This window comes from Oncorhynchus keta, chromosome 4, assembly GCF_023373465.1.
Source record: "Oncorhynchus keta strain PuntledgeMale-10-30-2019 chromosome 4, Oket_V2, whole genome shotgun sequence".
NCBI classification, from domain to species: domain Eukaryota; kingdom Metazoa; phylum Chordata; class Actinopteri; order Salmoniformes; family Salmonidae; genus Oncorhynchus; species Oncorhynchus keta.
Genome location: NC_068424.1, coordinates 59980893 through 59996978, shown reverse-complemented (window position 1 = coordinate 59996978; position 16086 = coordinate 59980893). Strand labels below are relative to the sequence as shown.

Sequence of the window (16086 nt, the reverse complement as noted above, 5' to 3'; positions counted from 1 at the left end):
TCGACTCAAGTTAAAAGGTACACACCAGATACATTCTTATTCAATCTCTTTCTTCCCCCAGTTGGTTTCGCTGAGCTAAGCTAACCGCTAGTCTCTGGACCTGGGCTTTTCTTTCATTAGGTTTTGTATTTCATGGCCTCAGGAGCAGAACAAATTGAGTCAGTGTTTCGTTTTTCTCTGTTGCTCATTAGCCCAAGAGGAAAATTCAAAGGCACACACTAGTTACAAGTCTAGTTACATAACAGAATTAAAGGGGACGCTTGAGTAACGGCTTTGTGTTCATTCATTGTCTCATTGAAGAACTGGAAGCATTATAGTCGTTAACCATTGGCAACCTTACCGGCCACACGCAAAATGTCTCTGTTTTTCCAGGATATTTTCTGTGCCTTTGGTGGTATATATACACTTTCACTTGAGCAATCAGTGATTATAGCAATATGTGGAGAACTGCAATTCATTTTGAGTTGTCGATGCATTTCAAATAATCTCTTTATGTAGATACATAAATGTGGTGGCGTTGTGGGACATTGAATAGAACACCCACAATCCCTTTTGAAAAGTCCACATAATAAGATGGATAGCTAGGTAGGTGGAAGAAATCCTCGGAGATACAGCACTGGCATGGTTTAATGAAATGTACATTAAATCTCTTGTTTACTTGATGTATTTACGTAGCACCTAATTTCATCCATTTTCTCTTGACGTATGAACTCATTATGTTTCCTCGATACATAAACCAAACAACATCTGCAGTAATGTTTTGCCTCGGCAACAAAACACTGGCTAATTGAGTCTCTCTGTGTATTCAACTGTTTTCAGGTCCATTAATTTAAAGAATAAGGGCATACACACGATACATCACTTGTCTGTTCAGTGTGCTGTATGCTCACACACACACAGGAAAAGTAATTTGGCTTGCTTCACTGATATGTAGAAGTAAATGCATACACGTGCAAGCAAACACACGTGCACACACACTTGAACACATGCACACAAACATTATTTTTAAAATACACACACACACACACACACACACACACACACACACACACACACACACACACACACACACACACACACACACACACACACACACACACACACACACACACACACACACACACACACACACACAAGTGCACATGGGGATACAAACACACACACACTTGAATTTTTACATTCAAGCACCCTAGTGGAACAAAAGTGGCACAGCTCTCTATGACTAACAGGTGATCTAATTACCGGCTTTGCTTTTTTCTTTACAGAAGTGTTCCAGCTCACCCTGCCAGATGACCAGAAATTGAGCATCACCACGGTAACCGTTGGCCAGAGTGCCGTCTTGACTTGCGCAATCAAGGGAGAGCAGAGACCTCCCATCATCTGGAAACGCAACAATCAGGTCCTCAACTCTCTGGATCTGGAGGACATCAATGTAAGAGCTGCCTGAAGCCCCACCTGTTGTTTCTTCTAGCTTTGTAAGACACTTTGGGTCGAGGACAGGTTGACTACCGGGCTTTTCTTATCTAGGATAGCTTACCTTATCACGCACGCATGCACACACACACACGCACACATGCACACAAACACACACACACACACTTTGGTAACACTTTATTTGCATAATAACTATCCCCTAACCTTAAATCTTATCCTAATCCTAGCCCTAATCCGTACCTTAACTGTTATTTCACTGTAACCGTAACCTTAGCAAGCAGTTTCTTATCAACAGATAGTGTGTTGATAGTATGATCATCTGTACATCATATGAGACAATCCTAATAAAGTATGACCAACAGTTTTGTAATATCCTGCTCAGCTTCTCACCATCACTAGAACGCCTGCGCACTTTAACCTGGACTAATCAAAATGCAGACCTAGATCTTTTGAACAGCATTTTGGGCTTGACAGTTATACACAATGTCAGATATCCAGTCTCTGTACACTGCTGAGAGGGACAGTGTTCTCAGCCAAAGAACAGCAAAGGAGTATGGGTAAAAAATGGCAGGCAGGATGAAGGAGCATACCAAAGGGGTTCAGCTCTGAGGGATAGCTCCTATATTTACTTCCTGCGGAGCGTGTGTCATCGTCTGTGTGCAGTATCTACCACCATGACGCTTTCATCCTTCTTCAAAGACAGGACACTTGAAGACTTGAAGGTTCAGGGTGTCAGCAGGAAAGGCTGCCCACTCTCTCCGTTGTCCCTCATCAGGATTGACAGAGCTATGGCTGACTCGACCATGCATAATGGAGTCAACACTGTCGTAGTAAGATAAAGGAGGACCAGCAAAGCCACTAATGTAACATTAAATGTTGATGGCCCTTAAAACTGTGCGAGGAGGCGCACAGCTGTCGCCAGTCATCGCCGAGCACCATCATTCCTGGAATTGAATTTCTGCCCCCACTGTTTCTGAGTGCTTCAGCTTCTTACGATCCTCCATTTCTTTTGGGCCATCGCCTTCTCCCCGAGGTTTTTGATGACTTGCATGTGAAACCACTGCCATTTTGTCCCCCAGTCTTCTCTACAATAAGCTATTCATAATTTTGTACATCAAGCGCGGCATTGCTGACAGGGGAATGCGTTGAAACCAGTCTATGCCAAGTTGGATTAAAGTGAGAGAGCGAGATTTAACTCTTGAGTAAAGTAAAGGAACAGAGTACAAGCGAGGCCAAGTTAGGTCGACTTTGATGTCATTTGGCCTCTGTATATGGTAGATACAGTGCCTTCCAAAAGTGTGCAGACCCCTTGTATTTCTTCACATTTTATTGTGTTACAACGTGGGATTAAAATAGATTTCACTTTAATTTTCTGTCAACAATCTACACAAAATACTCTAAGGTCAAAGTGGATTTTTTTTTTTGAATTTAAAAAAAGATTAATAGAACTTAAATGACAAAATTATTGTCATTGAATAGGTATTCAGCTCCTTGGGTCAATACATGTTAGAAACACCTTTGGGAGCAATTACAGCGTGAGTCTCAAGTCTCCATGAGTTTTACACACCTGGATTGTGCAGTTTTTGACTTGAGATGGTTTGGGATGAGTTGGACCGCAGAGTGAAGGGAAAGCAGCTAACAAGTGCTCAGCATATGTGGGAACTCCTTCAAGACTGTTGGAAAAGCATTCCAGGTGACTACCTCATGAAGCTGGTTGAGAGAATCCCAAGAGTGTGCAAAGCTGTCATCAAGGCAAAGGGTGGCTACTTTGAAGAATCTCAAATTTAAGATATATTTGTTATTTGTTTATCACTGTTTTTGGTTACTACATGATTCCATATGTGTTATTTCATAGTTGTGATGTCTTCACAATTATTCTACAATGTAGAACATAGCAAAAATAAAGAAAAAACCTAGGTAGATGTGTCCTAACTTTTGACTGGTACTGTATGTACACTGACCAAGTGTTTATGGGTATTGCATTTTATCTCCCAGTGTACTAAGTGGGGTATAGCAGCTGGCATTTTAGGGCTCTAGTCAATCAGATATGCTTTAGCCAACATCCGCATAGAGGTCATTTTGATGGTGTCGGAGGGGGAACTGCGTTAGAGCTGTCCAATCCACAAGTGGCTCCCGGAACTATACCTTAAGCAGATATTGCCATTGGCGACATTACCACAGAGTCAATCCCGTGCAGCCTTGTTTACAAGTTGAACACCGGAGTGTGAGATGTAATATGCACCTCGATTAGGCTGATAGAAATCCTAATTATGTAGTTGAATATTTTTTTATTTGAGTGTTGTTATTTCTTTCTCGTTCCGAGTGGGGCGGCTGCAGCTTAGTAGCAATGATCGCAAGAACAGCTGCTCACCGATTTGATGGCTCCAACGCAGTTCCACCTCCGACACCACCAAAACATCCGCTAGGCGGGTGTCAGCTATCGCCTGTTAAGGCTTGATCTGATTGAATCTAGGCATTAACCTCATGTATATGTTGAGCTTTAAGACTTTTGTAACTCTGTCCTCTGTAAATAATTAATATCCATCAACTGATGCAAAAAAATTATGAATCAATTAAGCTATATGATGTATAGTGTTACATGGTGGAAAGATAGGTGCTTTTGCCTGTTTTCCATGTTGCATTTCAACTAACATCCAAATATTTCGATTGTGTTCTTTCCCCCCAGCAGATTCCGACACAGGTAGGTTTTTATCAGAACTGAAATCACCATAGAATTGTCTACTATGTCATCCTCAATAAAAAGGCCACAAAGCTAATGAATTCTGACATCACTCTGTGGCGGATACACCAGACCTTGAGGAGGGGTGGTCTGGAGGAGGGGTGGAGGAGGAGGAAGTAGGGGTGGAGGAGGAGTAGAGTGGTGGTGGAGGAGTAGAGGGGTGAAAGAGGGGTGGGGGGAGGGGTGGAGGAGGGGGAAGAATAGGTGGAGTAGGGGGATGGAGGGGTGGAAGAGGGGGGGTGGAGGGGGGAAGAAGAAGTGGAGGAGGACTCGAGGGGGAAGGAGGGGTGGAGGAGTGGAGAGGGAAGGAGGGGTGGTGGAGGAGGAAGGAGGAGTGGAGGAGGAGAGGAGGGGGGATGAGGGGTGAAGGAGGAGAGGGATGGAAGGGTGAAGGAGGAGTGGAGGGGGAAGGTGGAGGAGGGTGAAGGAGGAGTGGAGGGGGTAGGAGTGGAGGGGGGAGGAGGGTGGAGGAGAAGGAAGGGGAGGTGGTAAAGGAGTGGAGGGGAAAGCATTGGTGGTGGAGGAGTGGAGAGGGAAGGAGGGGTGGTGGAGTGGGAACGAGGGGTAGAGGAGTGGGGGATTTGATCGCCTCCAGTGCTTCTCGTTCCACCCCTCCGAGTTTCATTTCTCCCCTCATTCATTTTTCATTTAAAAGGGTGACACAATATGCTCGTCGCCGAGGGGCCAAAACGAGCCATCAATTCCCTTCACACAGCGAAGGTCTGATGATCCGGTACAGCCTGAGCCTCAGTATCCCACCCCTGAACACTGTTTATCTGATCATAGAGGTTGTACCTGACAAACATGGTGGCCCATGCCCATGCTTTACAGCAGTCTAGCAGGTGTATGTAAGCGAGGACATGTACTGACTCTGAGACCTGAACAATGCCATCAGACGTGATTGGAATTCTAATTGGATTATGACAAGAAACACTTAAAAGATTTGCTATCTTTCTTCAGGTCTGTCTTGGTTTTCAGCTGCGAAAGCTTCCTGATCAAATTAGAATGAATAGATGTTAATCAACGAACTGAACGAAGAAATACTCCCAGGGGAAATAGCAAATTACCTTAGAAAGTGCGAACGTTAGTAGGCATCTAATGAGGAAGTTAATTTTAGTTATTTCTAGATGGTTGCACTACTTGAACACAGTGTATGGATTCATTAACTTTGGGGATTCTTTCGGTGTAATGGCTGCAATCATGACACAACATTCATTAAATTGGTTTTAGTTGCTCTTCGTGACCTTATTAACCTCACAGATAAAGTTGCCTGTGCTTTTATACTGGAGAACATAGTGAAACTGTTTTTGTGGTGCATGCCTGTTCACAAAATGGAACATCCTCTCATCTTGCTCATTTCAGTGATTACTCAAAATGGCACTTCAATGTAATTACTGACAGACTTGCTTTAACCTGAATTTCAGCCCTAAACCAAAGACTGATTATAGTTGTTTCCTAGTTAAAAGTGTATTTTTTCGGGGCCTCCCGGGTGGCGCAGTGGTCTAGGGCACTGCATTGCAGCGCTAGCTGTAGCCACCAGAGACCCTGGGACACACAATAGGCCTAGTGTCGCCCGGGTTAGGGAGGGCTCGGCCGGTAGGGATATCCTTGTCTCATCGCGCACCAGTGACTCCTGTGGCAGGCCGAGTGCAGTGCACTCTAACCAAGGTCGCCAGGTGCACGGTGTTTCCTCTGACACATTGGTCCGGTTGGACGCGCACTATGTTAAGAAGCAGTGTGGCTTGGTTGGGTTGTGTTTCGGAGTACGCATGACTTTCGAACTTCGTCTCTCCTGAGCCCATACGGGAGTTGTAGCGATGACACAAGATAATAATTACTAAAAATTGGATACCACGAAATTGGGGTTAAACTTTTTTTTTTTTTAAATACGTTTTTTTTTCTCAAATAAGATAATACATATAAATGTTAAAGTGTCATTAAGGACCAAGGATTGATTTGTTTTGCTCTATGGTACCATGCATACAAAAAACAATAATTGGAAGATAATTATTGACAAGCGAACAAATGCTTGTCTTTGACTGAAACAGATAGAAATGTGTGTCACGGTGTGTCTTTATTGATCTCCTTGTCCATTTTACTTGTTATTTTACTGCTTTACAAAAGTTCCAATAACACATCAATTTTCTCTGCTGCAACACCCACAGCCATATTGCCTAAGCACATTGTGCACATTCACAAAACATTTTCATTTTCTAATCCGAGCACCCATAGTTATTCAATTACATTTTGAACCCATGAGTTTTTGTCTTACACAGTCATTGTAGCATTCCTCTTTCTTCTCCTGCAGGATTTCGGCGATGATGGCTCATTGTATGTCACCAAGGTGACCACCACCCATATGGGGAACTACAGCTGCCATGCCGACGGGTACGAGCAGCTCTCGCAGACGCACATGCTTCAGGTGAACGGTAAGCAGCCACTGCCGCTCTGCGGGAACAGAATGGTCAATCTCACACTTCCTGTCTCTACTGAGTCAAACCCAAAGTATTTTCGCTGCCAAATGCTGCTAAATCCCACCTGAGGGTGCACCTGGCTACTCTGACAGGCCACCGTCAGTATAGAGACAGGCGAGCTGAAATGCTCTGCTCTGCTTACAGAGCATGGGAACGCAACATTAGATTGTTGAGAGTGTTGTTTTGATTGATAAATCTGTCAGAGTGATCAAACCTCTTTCCTATCTTTCAGGATTATCAATCAGTCAGGTTTAGCCAGTCAAATACACCTTAGTTGGGTGGAAACGCTGTCAAGTGCTACTGTAGTTTTGAATTGAGTTTCTTTCTAATTGGAAAGGAAACCATGTCTTGTTGATGCCATTTTCATATTAGAGACATGAGTTTAGGCACGCAGAAAAATATGACGTTTGCTGCTGTCTAAAAACACTCACTGCCTGGCGAATTTCGTTTGACCTTCAGTTGCAAAGAGACAGTTTCCATTAATGATGACTTTAAAGCACATATAGTTGAAGTCGGAAGTTTACATACACTTAGGTTGGAGTCCTTAAACTCATTTTTCAACCACTCCACAAATTTCTTGTTAACAAACTATAGTTTTGGCAAGTGGATTAGGATATCCACTTTGAGTATGACACAAGTATTTCACTTATAATTCACTGCATCACAATTCCAGTGGGTCAGAAGTTTACATACACTAAGTTGACTGTGCCTTTAAAAAGCTTGAAAAATTCCATAAAACAATGTAATGGATTTAGAAGCTTCTGATAGGCTAATTGGCATCAATAGGGTAAATTTGAAGTGTATCTGTGGATGTATTTCAAGGCAAACCTTCAAACTCAGTGCCTCTTTGCTTGACATCATGGCGAAATCAAAAGAAATCAGCCAAGACCTCGGAAAAACAATTGTTGACCTCCACAAGTCTGGTTCATCCTTGGGAGCAAATTCCAAATGCCTGAAGGTATCGTGTCTGTACAAACAATAGTACGCAAGTATAAACACCATGGGACCACGCAGCCGTCATACTGCTCAGGAAGAAGATGTGTTCTGTCTCCTATAGATGAACGCACTTTGGTGCGAAAAGTGCAAATCAATCCCAGAACAACAGCAAAGGACCTTGTGAAGATGCTGGAGGAAACAGGTACAAAAGTATCTATATCCACTTTAAAAACGAGTTCTATATCAACATAACCTGAAAGGCCACTCAGCAAGGAAGAAGCCACTGCTCCAAAACCGCCATAAAAAAAGCCAGACTATGGTTTGCAACTGCACATGGGGACAAAGATCATACTTTTTTGGAGAAATTTCCTCTGTTCTGATGAAACAAAAATAGAACTGTTTGGCCATAATGACCATCATTATGTTTTGAGGAAAAGGGGGGACGCTTGCAAGCCGAAGAACACCATCCCAACCGTGAAGCACGGGGGTGGCAGCATCATGTTGTGGGGTGCTTTGCTGCAGGAGGGACTGGTGCACATCACAAAATAGATGGCATCATGAGGTAGGGAAAATTATGTGGATGTATTGAAGCACCATCTCAAGACATCAGTCAGGAAGTTAAAGCTTGGTCGCAAATGGGTCTTCCAAAAGGACAATGACCCCAAGCATGCTTCCAAAGTTGTGTCAAAATGGCTTAAGGACAAAGAAGTCAAGGTATTGGAGTGGCCATCACAAAGCCCTTACCTCAATCCTATAGAAAATGTGTGGGCAGAACTGAAAAAGCGTGTGCAAACAAGGAGGCCTACAAACCTGACTCAGTTACACCAGCTCTGTCAGGAGGCCTACAAACCCGACTCAATTACACCAGCTCTGTCAGGAGGCCTACAAACCCGACTCAATTACACCAGCTCTGTCAGGAGGCCTACAAACCCGACTCAATTACACCAGCTTTGTCGGGAGGAATTGGACAACATTCACCCAACTTATTGTGGGAATCTTGTGGAAGACTACCCGAAACGTTTGACCCAAGATATACAATTTAACGGCAATGCTACCAAATACTAATTGAGTGTATGTAAACTTCTGACCCACTGGGAATGTGGTGAAAGAAATAAAAGCTGAAATAAATCATTCTCTCTGCTATTATTCTGACATTTCACATTCTTAAATAAAATGGTGATCTAAAACAGGGCATTTTTACTGGGATTAAATGTCAGGAATTGTGAAAAACTGAGTTTAAAGTTTGTATTTGAGTTTGTATTCGGCTAAGGTGTATGAAATCTTCCGACTTCAACTGTATGACTCACAGTATAGTTAATGGTAATGTCTCACTTTAATTGGTCAAATTTGTTTTTGCCTGGCCCAGGGAAATGCTGCCTGGCAGTTGATTTCGGAAATGGAGGGGGGGAAAGTCCGTTTTTTGTGTAAACAGCCATCGATGTTCACTGATGGGCTTTCACTCAATTATGCGCCACAACATCCCCCTTTAACTGGTAATACGTACTTTGATAACCACTGCTTTATATTATATAGAAATGCAGTCTAATATATAAAAGGGAGGGAGAATATAACATGGGAAAACTTTAGCTGTAAGCAATGCATTCATCATGGTCGAATGCTTATGATCCATAACGGTAATGCAAAACAACTGCTTTCAGCCAGATTACTCAACCAAATCTTCCCTCTTCAGGCTTTCTACATATTATTACATTGATTAGTATCACAGAATTTACAGGCAAGTTAATAAAGCAGCACTGAGGAATTGCAGTGCCAATTAGTGAAATAAGCCACATGAACAGTACTCTTGTGCCTGGGATGTTCATGGTCTAACTTGTATACGTATTCACAAAGAATCCCTCGATTTGATAAAGTCATCTTTCACATTCGTGTTCACCATTGTCTCTAGGGCTGTGGGGCATCCGTGTCTGGTTCCCGCTCTCTGGTGTTTGGAACCATCTATGGGTGGCTCAGAGCTAGCGGTGAGAACAGGCCTGCTGAAAGAGTAATCACTTCTCAGAGATGAGTCTGGGCCAAGAAAAAAGCTTTCTCCATGGTTGGTGTTCAGAGAACTTTGTGGGCACCTACAATGGGGCTTGCATTGGTGGTGATACTTGAGATGCAACACAAAGAGAGGACAGAGGTCTCAAAGGGGCTAAGAGTCAATCTGAAACCATCCTCGAGCATGATGGCGAGGCTGTCCCCCTGAAGGGCTGTGTGTGTGTTTGTTGGAGAGGTGTGTTTGTGTGTCTGTTTGTGATGCGTGAATGTGTGTGTGCCTATGTGTGTGTGTGACACAAACACTTCCTTTGCAACCAACCAGTGCAGAGGGGAGGCTTGCTGTGTGATTGACAGCAGGGGATATTTATGATGGTGCTGTGTCCCATCGTCCTATAACTATGTCTCTTGTCTCTCCTAGGCAGACATCAGGCTCCAATCCTGTCGGAATCTAGATTTGAGTGGAAAAATCTTACTGACTATATTTCCTTTCAATTCGTGCCTGTCTGGGGCTAAAGGAAATGGTGATTCGAACAGGAGCAAAAAGTGTGTTTACAAATGCATGCACAGCAGAACGATTTTTGGGAGGAGGGGGAGGAGCACCAAAGAGGAATATTTGTGAAATGTTTTACTTTCATGAAAAATAAGAAATGAATAGAGAAGTACATGTATGTTTGAATAAGACCTTAGGGTCTCTTATACAAGGCATGCTGACTGTAGAATATCCATTGGGAGTAGAACAGTGCAGTTTAAAGGTCTTCCCTGTCTAAAGACAGCATGACCTCTTAAATGGTCTCCTAATTACTTGCTATCAGTGTAACCGGTGGGAATTGAACCGAGGTCCCCAGTTCAATAAAACTTTGAATCACGTCTGATACCTGAACAAATGACATACTTGCTTGCATAGCATACACCTACAAAAGTCACTTTTTATGATGCTTGATATATAAAGTCAAACAATATTTTAAACTCAATGTTAGTTAGCTCTGTCAGCTGACTACCTTTACCTAACACCTAACATGGCTCGTTACCGTTGGTGTTCTGGGTGGCATTGCTGTTGGCATATTTGGCATTCCTGGATGGCATTCCTTCAAGCTGAGGCAGGTTGTTGGCACTAGGTTCTAGGAACCAGAATGCTACTGGAAAGCAGATGGCCATGGGACCAAACCACCCTGTAGTCTCACACTCACCTGGCTGGCCAAAGACTTCCTCTCTCCAATCAAGCCAACAGGAAGTATTCTCATCCAGTGGCTCTCCTCTTCTCTTTCCAATGACAGCCTGCCAGGGTAGCACTCTACTCTGCAGCCTTGGTGTTACTGCTCTTTTGGATGTGTATTTTTAATGGAATTACTGGCATTTCTGTCAAACACAGTTTTACCAAACAAGTGTTATAGAAATCTGTTATTTCTTTCAGCTCCTTCTCCTCCATCCCCTTGCCTGAGGTTTTGACTAGATAACACATCCACAAAGGTGCTATATCGTAAGAATGTATGAACAAATAATTGAAGGTTACGATAAGGCATAAGGTTAGCAGTGTGATTAAGGTTATGGTTAGGTGTAGGGTCAGGGTTAGGGTTAGATTTAAAATCAGAAGTTAGATTGTAGAAATGGGCAGTGTTTAGGACTTTGTGGCTGTGTTAACAAGTGATGAATCTTGCCTGATAAAATGTTGCACAGAATCAATGGCCAGCCCCATCGAGGTTCTCTTTTTTATTGATCTAGATTTGTTTGGTTTGCGCAGTTCTCGCTGAGCACACCAATGTTTTTAACGGCATTCAATGTATGCTGGAAATGCACTTGATCCTATTGATAGTATGTTAATGCAGAGTGAGAAGTTAAATGGACTTGGCAGACACTCTAAAAGAGAACTTCTCATCCAATAAGGCTGCCTCGATCCTCAAAAGCCCTTTCAATTTCAATGGAGTATGTGGGCCTGCATTTATCTCCTCTCTTTTATTCTCTTCCCTCTTCCCACAATGCAGTTCCTCCCGTCATCCGAGTCTACCCAGAGAGCCAGGCCCGGGAGCCAGGGGTGACGGCCAGTCTCCGGTGCCATGCTGAGGGTATCCCTAACCCACAACTGGCATGGCTGAAGAATGGCATGGACATCGCTACCAAGCTGTCTAAGCAGCTCACCCTGCAAGGTGGGTACAATCTAGTTTCTGGGGGGAAGTGGGTTATCAGATCTAGCTGGCATACATCTGAGCAGTGTTCAGTAGGGCACACTGAAGCAAAATGTTTTGCAACCAAAATGGAAGATCTATGTAATTACATTCCTGATGGCGCCGGAGGGTAGGGCTGCCGTCTTATCGGCTCACAACCAATCATGCTAATTTATTAGTTTTTTCGCGTTGTTCGTAACTTGTTTTGTACATAATGTTGCTGCTACCGGCTTTTATGACCGAAAAGAGCTTCTGGACATTAACTGGGATTATTCACCTCAAATTGGACGAGGAGTTCTTCTTCAATGAGTCTGATGCGAGGGATATACTGCAGACACCCGACCAGGCCCCGATCCCCGTGATTTGCTGGAGAAGGAAACAGAAATTGAAGCAAAAGATCAGGGTGCCTTGGGAGGATCAGGCGACGAGTGCCTAATCTGCTCTTGCCTTCCATTCTGCTAGCTAACTTTCAATCGCGGGAAAATAAATGGGACAAACTGAAAGCACATATATCCTACCAACAGGACATTTAAAAACTGTATTATCTTAAGTTTCACCGAATCGCGGCTGAACAACGACATTAAGAACATACAGCTGGCGGGTTATACCCTCTATCGGTAAGACAGAACAGCAGCTCCTGGTAAAATACTGGCGGGGGCCTATGCATTTATGTAAACAACAGCTGGTGCAGAATATCTAAGGAAGTCTCAAGCTATTGCTCGCCTGCGGTAGAGTATCTCATGATAAGCTGTAGACCACACTGTCTACCGAGAGAGTTTCCATCTGTATTTTATGTAGCTGTCTACATTCCATCACAGAGCAAGGTTGGCACTAAATGAGCTGTATTCCGCCATAAGCAAACAGGAAAACACTCATCCAGAAGTGGCACTCCTAGTGGCCGATGACTTTAATGCAGGAAAACATAAATCAGTTTTACCTAATATCTATCAGCATGTTAAATGTGCAACCAGAGGGACAAAATTCTCGACCACCTTTACTCCACACAAAGAGATGCGTACAAAGCTCTCCCTCGCCTTCCATTTGGCAAATCTGACCATAACTCTAACCTCCTGATTCCTGTTTACAAGCAAAAATTAAGGCAGGAAGCACCAATCACTCAGTCTATAAAAAAGTGGTCAGATGAAGCAGATGCTAAACTAATGTTTGGCAAGCACAGACTGGAATATGTTCGTGGATTCTTCCAATGGCATTGACGACTACACCACATCAGTCACTGGCTTTATCAATAAGTGCATCGAGGACGTCCCCCCCACAGTGACTGTACGTACATACCCCAACCAGAACCCATGGATTACAGGCAACATTCACACTGAGCTAAAGGGTAGAGCTGCCGCTTTCATGGAGCGGGACTCTAACATGGAAGCTTACAAGAAATCCCGCTATGCTCTCCAACGAACCATCAAACAGGCAAAGCGTCAATACAGGACTAAGATCGAATCGTACTACAGCAGCTCCATCACTCTTCAGCTGTGGCAGGGCTTGAAAACTATTACAGACTACAAAAGGAAGCACAGCAGAGAGCTGCCAAGTGACATGAGCCTACCAGATGAGCTAAATAACTTCTATGCTCGCTTCGAGGCAATTAACACTGAAACATGCATGAGAGCATCATCTGTTCTGAATGACTGTGTGATCACGCTCTCTGCAGCCGATGTGAGTAAGACTTTTAAACAAGTCAACATTCACTAGGCCGCTGGGCCAGATGGATTACCAGGATGTGTACTCCGAGCATGCGCTGACCAGCTGGCAAGTGTCTTCACTGACATTTTCAGCCTCTCCCTGTCTGAGTCTGAAATACCAACATTTTTTCAAGCAGACCACCATAGTCCCTGTGCCAAAGAACACTAAGGTAACCTGCCTAAATGACTACCGACCCGTAGCACTCACGTCTGTAGCCATGAAATGCTTTGAAAGGCTGGTCATGGCTCACATCAACACCATTATCCCAGAAACCCTAGACCCACTCCAATTTGCATACCGCACCAACAGATCCACAGATGGTGCAATCTCTATTGCACTCCACACTGCCCTTTCCCACCTGGACAAAAGGAACACCTATGTGAGAATACTATTTATTGACTACAGCTCAGCGTTCAACACCATAGTGCCCTCAAAGCTAAGGACCCTGGAACTTAACATCTCCCTCTGCAACTGGATCCTAGACTTTCTGATGGGCCGCCCCCAGGTGGTAAGGGTAGGTAACAACACATCCACCGAGCTGATCCTCAACACGGGGACCCCTCGGGTGCGTGCTCAGTCCCCTCCTTGGCGTCCACATCACCAACAAACTAACATGGTCCAAACACACCAAGACAGTCGTGAAGAGGGCACGACAAAACCTATTCCCACTTAGGAGATTGAAAAGATTTGGCTTGGGTCACCAGATCTTCAAAAGGTTTTACAGCTGCACCATCGAGAGCATGCTGATGGGTTGCATCACTTCCTGGTATGGCAACTGCTCGGCCTCCGACCGCAAGGCACTACAGAGGGTAGTGCGTATGGCCCATTACATCACCGGGGCCAAGCTCCTGCCATCCAGAACCTCTATACCAGGCCCTAAAAATAGTCAAAGACTCCAGCCACCCTAGTCATAGACTGTTCTCTCTGGTACTGTACGGCAAGCGGTACCCGGAGCGCCAAGTCTAGGTCCAGGAAGCTTCTAAACAGCTTCTACCCTCAAGCCATAAGACTCCTGAACAGCTAATCAAATGGCTAACCAGACAATTTTCACCCCCACCCCCTACACACAGTGCTGCTACTCTCTGTTATTATCTATGCATAGCCCCTTTAATAACCCTACCTGCATGTACATAATTACCTCAATTACCTCAATACTGGTGCCTCCACACATTGACACATTGACTCTGTACCGGTACCGCCTGTATATAGCCCCGCTATTGTTATTTACTGCTGCTCTTTAATTGTATGTTTTTCTTATCTGTTACTTTTTTTTTGGGGGGGGGGTGATTTCTTAAAACTGCATTGTTGGTTAAGGGCTTTCAAGTAAGCATTTCACTATAAGGTATTCGGCGCATGTGACAAATACAATTTGATTTGAATTATTGAACAGCTGTTACCACTCTGTTTCACTCCATTTCAAAGCTTTTTCCACCTACTGAACAAAACCCTGGTTTAGTATACTGGATATACCTCATGTCTTTTCCTAGTGCTTTCTTCCACATGGATGACAGGTCCAGTGTTCAACCCCTGAATCAGTTCTCAGTGGTGTCATACCTAAATCAATCCCCAGATGTGGAGACACCCTAGCGTTAGCGACAACTAGATCAACTCAATACACAATGACTCCTACTGCATGGGACAACTCTTAAAAGTCTCTCATTTTGACTTCTTGCAATTCTGGTAAAACCCCTCACTGTCCTGTCTCCTATCTTATTAGACTCAGTTATGTAGGGGTGACTTGCCAGGCGTCGCTGAGAGAGGAAATGCAAATGGTATTTTATTTGTCTGTTTCCCATTTACTGACTATGTGTGTACGTGCCTGCATGTGTGTCTGTGTGTGTGTGTGTGTGTGTGTGTGTGTGTGTGTGTGTGTGTGTGTGTGTGTGTGTGTGTGTGTGTGTGTGTGTGTGTGTGTGTGTGTGTGTGTGTGTGTGTGTGTGTGAACACGCACTCGTGTTATTTTTTGTCAACCAGCTAACGGAAGCGAGGTGCACATCAGCAACGTCCACTTCGAGGACACGGGGGCATACAGCTGCATTGCCAAAAACGACGCCGGGGTGGACGAGGACATCTCCTCTCTGTTTGTGGAGGACTCAGCGCGCAAGACCCGTATGTCATGATGTCTACTTTGTCCCTCTGTCTGTCTGTGTGTCCTTTCCTGAGGATAATGGAGACACGCTGCTCAAAACACTAAATCATTCATCCAGTCTCTTAATAGTTTATAACCTCCAAAGTAATAATAGAACTTATGCTAGAGAAATAACAGAGATAACTACATTCTGTATTATCTAGTGCTCAGGTGGTTAGGCTACAGAGACCAGTGGGACCTCTTCTAGTACAATGTTAATGGTCGAGTTGTGTAGAATCCTTAAGTTTATTTCCAACTCAGAATTGTCTTTACTTTAAATGAATACAGCTTTAGGAGGAATTGTATGGTGGCCCTAAGGGACAACATAGAGTTATGATACAAATACGTGCTCAGATCAGACACAGTCCCATTCATTGACTCTGTCATTATTGTTTGCCTTTCCAAAATGTCAAAATCAGTTTTTTATGTTCAACCAATGATTGTGACCACGTTGTCGCTAATTCTGTCCTCTCCTAATAACGGCACAAAAAAGCAAACACTGCAACTCTTACTTTC

The 16086-nt window shown here is 43.9% G+C and overlaps 1 protein-coding gene across 2 annotated transcripts in view; it reads left to right on the top strand.

The window, feature by feature from the left end:
• The window catches only part of LOC118379711 (follistatin-related protein 5-like), a 197233-nt gene that overhangs the window by 135409 nt on the left and 45738 nt on the right, over window positions 1-16086 (top strand). For both annotated transcript variants that reach the window (XM_052511664.1, XM_052511665.1), the window contains exons 7-10: window positions 1266-1432; window positions 6483-6603; window positions 11562-11723; window positions 15417-15551. In XM_052511664.1, coding sequence (XP_052367624.1) covers window positions 1266-1432; window positions 6483-6603; window positions 11562-11723; window positions 15417-15551 — 585 coding nt within the window. The remainder of the gene's footprint in view (window positions 1-1265; window positions 1433-6482; window positions 6604-11561; window positions 11724-15416; window positions 15552-16086) is intronic.